Here is a 6,063-nt window from a genome sequence, read left to right as displayed (position 1 = left end):
CGGGACGAGTGATCACGAACGACAACAGCCGAGCCAAGTCCGCGTTCTCGATGCGGCGTTGCTTGGACTGCGCATGGATCAGCGCAGCGAGAGAGTCGAGACTCACCGGTCCAGCCGAGTCCGACCGACCAAGGTCGGCGGTGCCCGAAGTGGTGTCACCACGCGGACTCGGTGAGCGGCGAGGAGAAGTGCGAGATGCCGGCTTGGACTCCCGGCCGAGCCCACGGGAGGTTGTCAGATCGATGACAGGGTGCTCCTGCCCATCGCTGACCCCGCGAGCCCGGGACGCCGAGTCGACCAACTCAGCGGACTCCTCCTCATCTCGCGCGAAAGGATGTGACGACTGCAAAGGTGATGCAGCTGAAGCCTGTGAAGATCAGTGGAAGAAGGGTCAGCAGCAGAATGGATGGAGCCATCAGAGGTGATGAACGTACCGGAGGAGCGGCAGGAGTGCCGGACGACGACATGGCACAGAGACTTGTTCGCTGCTGTTGGTGTTTTGGCCGAGATTGGACTCGACTCGAGGAGTGATGGTCAGGTCCCTCACCAACTCGGCTCGGAACATGACCGGGGCAGCTGTGGTGTAGGAAACACCAGATTTCGCGCGACCAACTCGGCTGGAGTGGTACACTGAACCGCTAGCCGAGCTCAGCTGAGTTCACCAGCTTATCCGGACACCTTATCCGTCTCAGCCAGTTCGAAGAACTATCCGGATAGCTTATCCAGACCAGCCGAGCTCAATCGTCGCCGAGCTCAGCTAGGAGTCGGCCGAGATCCAAAACTGCCCACTTTCATTTGGTATTTGTATAGGAGCTTAGGAATAGTGGAGGCGCCCCTTGAGGGCGCCCGACAGAGATAACAAACAACAGAGCAGAATTTTCTAGGCCTAAAGCTCGTGTACACGTTCCGGAAAGTCTCTGCATGGGGCCGGATTATGTCTGCTGCCGTTACCCGAGAGGCATAGCTTGTAGGGTACTCGGCTGGTAGCACCAAGAGATTAAGGTCGGCCCGGGTTGGGCGCGTGTCTCGGAAGGAAAAGTCTCGCCACCGCTGCGAGCCGGTGTTCCCGTACGTCCCGGGCACTGATTGCAGAGTCGAGAAGCCTTTGCTCTCGGCGACCTGTAAAAGCGCTCCGAGCGCCGTCGTCCATCCTTTGGTGGAGGGCACAGGGTTGAGTGAACAGAGGCCTTCGAACTCGGCGGTTCTCCGGAGGAGTGATCTTGGTTGGCAGGTCTCGGCGAGAAGCGAGACACCCGCTGTCCCGGTTGGGCTGAACCGCTCGGGGGCAACCCGGCGCAGGCCAACAAAGCCGACCAGCTCGGCTATTGTTGTGTTTGTAGCCAAGTTACCACAACTGACGATTTTGTGGGTACTGCTATACCACAGCACCGTCTTCCAGATTTCGATTCAAGAACTCGATACGATCAAAGGCATCCTGCACGACTTTGGAGCACTATCGGGCCTTCGCGTTCAACCCCAAAAAAGTCTACTTATTGAGCTGAACACGTACGGCAACCCTCAGCGGTGGAATGGGTTTCCAGTCCTCAGCCCAGCAGCGACGACGCGCCAACTTGGATACTGGGTTGGGAATCTAACGTCTGCGTCAGCCTACTGGGACATCAGATTCGAGAAACTGTAACGACGGCTACCTCGATCAGCAACTCCGTCGCACAGAGAGTGCTTTTATTCAATGTAGTAGGGCTGCCTGGCATTCCGTACACAGGGAAACAGTTCATACCAGCGAAAGCTACGCTGCGTCAGCTGACAAACCTCCAGAAACAGTTTGTGTGGAACAGTAAGACTACCACGGAACCAACTCGACATCAACTTAACCCAGCACTCGTATTCACACCAAAAGAAGACGGTGGGCTCGGGCTACAAGATATCGGACTAGCTCTACCGGCAACACGGTGCAATCTGGCGGACAAATGGCTCCAACGTGAAGATGATGCGTATACTGCAGCCTGGCACGCAGCATGTCACCCGAACGGTCAATGTTACTCGTCTGGTTGCGTGTTCCGACCAACATCGAAGGACATGCTCCACAAGATGCAAAAAGAGAAGCGAGAAGTGCCCCAAGCCAACGTACCATCAATGGGAACGGCTGAACTTTGGGCAGCGTACTCAAAAGGTTCGCTACCCACTGATCAGCAACGACTAGAGATTCAAATGGCCATCATCGCGGGACCAGCCTTAAGTTACTGCTACGCGACAGACGATTCGGGGGTTCGATTCACGACTCAGTCTACCCCAACACGCGAACTCCCCAAGGTCACCTTGGCTTTCCTGTAGAACGCGGCATGGCACGACAACGGATGTATTTTCGATGATCACGAAGATCCACTCAGACTCAGTGACTTCCCTGCATTTCAATCAGCCCGACTGAAGGACCTACACGTGCAGCCGGAAGCGGGATTGACCACTGCAGGAGAACACGCAACCATAATTCGTCCGCCATGCACACGAGGCAAGGAGTGCAAAGCAAATTTACGGCAAACAACACGGTGGTGCCGCAACATCATGCTCAGCTTACCGTGGACCGTATGGACTTCCATAGTCAGCATCACTCAGCTTATCGGGATGTCGGTTGGTCAGCGGAGGATCACGTGGACCTACAACAGCGCACGCCGATCAATGAAGGCGAAGTTAATTAGGACAACAGAATCAGCCTTTATGGTCATGAGAAAGTCAGACGGTTTATCATGGAGACTCGCCCACGTATCTCCAGAGTACCGTCAGACCGAAGTTTTTACGCAGATTGCGGAATGGGCCAACTGGACGGGCATTGCTTTCACAGCAACCCCACAAACGGCCATCTACCCCTGGGCCCTATCGACGGAGGTAGGTACGCATTCCCTTTGCAAAAACCTCCGCCGGTAGCGATCCAGACTTTTTAAACGCGACCATCACTACAGCTGGAAGGATATCACGGCTAAGGTGAACCACCGTAAATGATCATCATCATGGGGTAGGCAGCTCTGACTCAAAGTCCACGGAGAATATGGCAACAACGAGGCATCTTTACGGATTATGAAGCTTGGACGATCTACAGGATCACGCTAGGAACCCTTAGGCTTTACCACGACAACTGGCCCCAATGTCCTGAAATGTCGTGCAAGCTTGAGAAGGAAACCATTGACCACATCATTTGGTCTTGCGCAAAAGCCCAACTCTCGTGGAAACGATGGCTCGACACTTGGCTCGGTCACTCGAGTACACCCAGCGAGCGAGACTCTCTTCAGAAGGCAGTAGCTGCACGTCAAGCTCCGCCTCCAATAGTGGACTTCATGGCGAGGGACCAGCATGCACAGCGCGCTGGACGGCACACCCCAATGAAGCCATGGCGACAATTTGGATGATCTGGTAGACGGTGACACCGGTGCTCCTCTGGCGCCTCCGAAACAGCACATATTCAAGGGAATTCCATCCTCGGTGCAAGACACAACATCAGCAATTAGGGCAGCAGGCGTCTACCAAGTCAAGGCTCTTGGATAGCTCAACCGGCAAAGCGGATACAAGGTGAGCATCTGGATCTCTGCCTTCGGATAATGACGACCATCGCGCACGACCGCGAGATCCGACAATTGGATATGTGGTTAGTACACTACCACATCAGCACATCGACCACAGGCACAGTGAGCAGCGCGTGGATGACATACCACGTCCAGGACGACAGCTGCTGGCGATTCATCTGATCTCTTGCGAGAATTATAATACTGCCAAGCGACCGATACTCCCAGGCCACAATACTGAATCTGGAAACTCCGGAGTAGATCGCTCCACTTGTTCCACGTCGATCGACCCAGCTGGCGGTACCAGTTCATCGCCGGGCCCGTCAGTAGATCGGCGAAGGCCAGGCACTTCTCTTCGTCCGTAGCCTGATCTCGCAGGAACGCCGATTTCACCTTGCTGATCCACGATCGGGCGCGGTCTTCGTCCTGATCCTTGCCACTGAACTCCTTAAGATCGGACATCGCCGAAATCGGCACACGCTGGATCAAGGAGGACCCAGTGCATCCTGAGGCAGCGGTGGCCACCGCAGCAGGGGCCGAATGCGGTAGATCAATGTCGTCCGGATCGTATTCCCACTGAGAGAGAACTTGATCCGGCGATCCGGCTGATTCCATCTCCACGTCCCGCGATCCAACGTTGTCGTCGACCACTGGAGTAGGTGTTACCACCGTGGCCTGTTGTTCCTTCAGAAATTGAGCCATCGCAGCATGAAAGTAAGACTCCAGTCTGCCATTCGACCCATCTGATCCGGTAGCACTGGTGGTCCGATCGGTCGACTTGGGTTTCTGCTTCCGGGGTCCTGACCGCATGCGTTCCTGACGTTGACTCCGTGATCGTGCGTCCAACATCGCAGATCCTGAAGGTCCGAGGGACATCCGTTGAGGTTCAGACGAAGTATCCGATACATGTTCCGCTGCGGAGACATAAGGAGACGACGATCGGTACCCAGTGGACTTCATCCGCGGCGACGACGTGGGTGCTGGCGACACTAGATTTGGCACCTTCGGGTCCGGACTGTCCGCGATCACGTCGACCAAAGGTCTCAACTTGTCGACCAATGTCTGGATCGCTGCCTAGATCACATCGAGATCTTGATCGAAAAGATCGTTCGCTTCAAAGGCACCAGCCACGAAGCGGCTTCCTTCAACAGCCCGAGCAGGTTCTTCACCGCCATCAGCTTGTTGTCCGTCACTCGGGGGGCCGAGATCGGGCCCTTCGGGTCGTCGATCTGCTCTGGCCGCAAGATCACCATGACAGGATCTTGACGCAAGAAGTCTCGCAGTTCCTTCAAGTGATACTGACGATCCAGGTCAGCCTCAGACCAGTCGAGCACCGACGGTCTGGGATCTTCGTTGTCCAAGCCTGGCGCTCTCAGCTTCTTCCTCACGGCCTGGGCCTTGTCCGCGACCGCGTCCAGGTAGTTCGGATCGAGCCTGATCGGCGAGTCAGCGAACGCGTACCGGTCCGATCCCACCTTAGTTTGTTTTGTTAGTGAATATCGGTTCGCACCAAGATCCACCGGGGTCCCCGAAGGGACCTGGGGAGGATGTTGAGGTTTGTCTTCTAGATCTGTCTCCAGATCGCCCTCGATTCCGTCGACAGAAGTCCTCCGAGCACTCTGTCGATCCGCGGATCTCGTTTTGTTCAGCAGCGTCTTCGTCGATCCGATATCCGACGGCGCCTCTTCCCCTGGTTATTTCTTCACTTGCGCATCTTCTACGGACTCACGGTGAAATCCGGAGTCCCCAAGAGATCCGGGCACGCACACCATTGTGGTGTAGCGGGATCAGCCGAAATCTGGTTAAGGTCTGATCGATCTTCCCACCAGCAGACACCGACTAACGGAGGCCCCCCCCCCCCCAACGATCCGTGGTCAGCTGAACTTACTCTTATGTGATTGCGGACTGCGAGCATGCGTGGATCGCGTGGGCCAAGCTGAAGTCGCTGTACGGCGGCACGCAGAAGGTTGGTCGTATCTACCTGGAGCGGCAGTTGTTCAGCATGGAGATGGCGGAAGGCGACAATGTTCTGCACCACTGCAACGAAGTCCTTAACATCAGCGCCAAACTCAACGGTATCGGTGCCAAGATGGAGGATGAGGACGTGGCGATCTGCTTGCTACGCAGTCTGCCGAAGAGCTACGAGAACGTCGTGCTCAACTTGGAGATGAGCGCAACGGAGCTGAAGACGCACGACGTGATCAAGGTGCTTACGAACGAGCACATCAAGAGGCAGGGAGAGAAGACTGCGCCAGTGAAAACTGAAGACGCTGCCAACGCGTTTAGTGCTGAGCGCGACTCCCGCCGTTGCACCTACTGCGGAAAACTGGGGCACATCGTGAACAAGTGCTGGACCAGGCAGAAGGACGAAAACCGAGATGCACGACGCGGCTGGTCGCGGTGCGAACACTGTGAAGTGGCGCGATGATGGCAATGGGGTATCGGAAAATGGAGATTACCGGAGCGATCGCCCGTCGCCCGAGAATCAAGGTTCAATCAAGGAGCAGCCATGTGCGAGATGGAAGTGGCTGCTTTGGTTAAGCTGACGACA

General features: G+C 55.9%; 2 protein-coding genes across 2 annotated transcripts; one reads left to right on the top strand and one right to left on the bottom strand.

The window, feature by feature from the left end:
* Window positions 1-2,984: 2,984 nt before the first annotated feature.
* Window positions 2,985-3,272, top strand: PHYSODRAFT_466254 (hypothetical protein; the record flags this gene model as incomplete). The annotated part of the gene is made up of 1 exon (XM_009516377.1): window positions 2,985-3,272. A coding segment is annotated over one exon (288 nt), but the record flags the coding sequence as incomplete, so codon positions are not given.
* Window positions 3,273-4,591: 1,319 nt separating this feature from the next.
* PHYSODRAFT_246161 (hypothetical protein) lies at window positions 4,592-5,284 on the bottom strand (the record flags this gene model as incomplete). The annotated part of the gene is made up of 2 exons (XM_009516376.1): window positions 4,592-5,202; window positions 5,242-5,284. 2 exons carry the CDS (start codon window positions 5,282-5,284, stop codon window positions 4,592-4,594), a joined length of 654 nt encoding a protein of 217 aa, XP_009514671.1.
* Window positions 5,285-6,063: the final 779 nt, after the last annotated feature.

The sequence above is a fragment of the Phytophthora sojae genome (assembly GCF_000149755.1).
Source record: "Phytophthora sojae unplaced genomic scaffold PHYSOscaffold_1, whole genome shotgun sequence".
Taxonomy (NCBI): domain Eukaryota; phylum Oomycota; class Peronosporomycetes; order Peronosporales; family Peronosporaceae; genus Phytophthora; species Phytophthora sojae.
The sequence above is the reverse complement of the archived record's forward strand: the minus strand, read 5'-3'. Positions and strand labels throughout refer to the sequence as shown.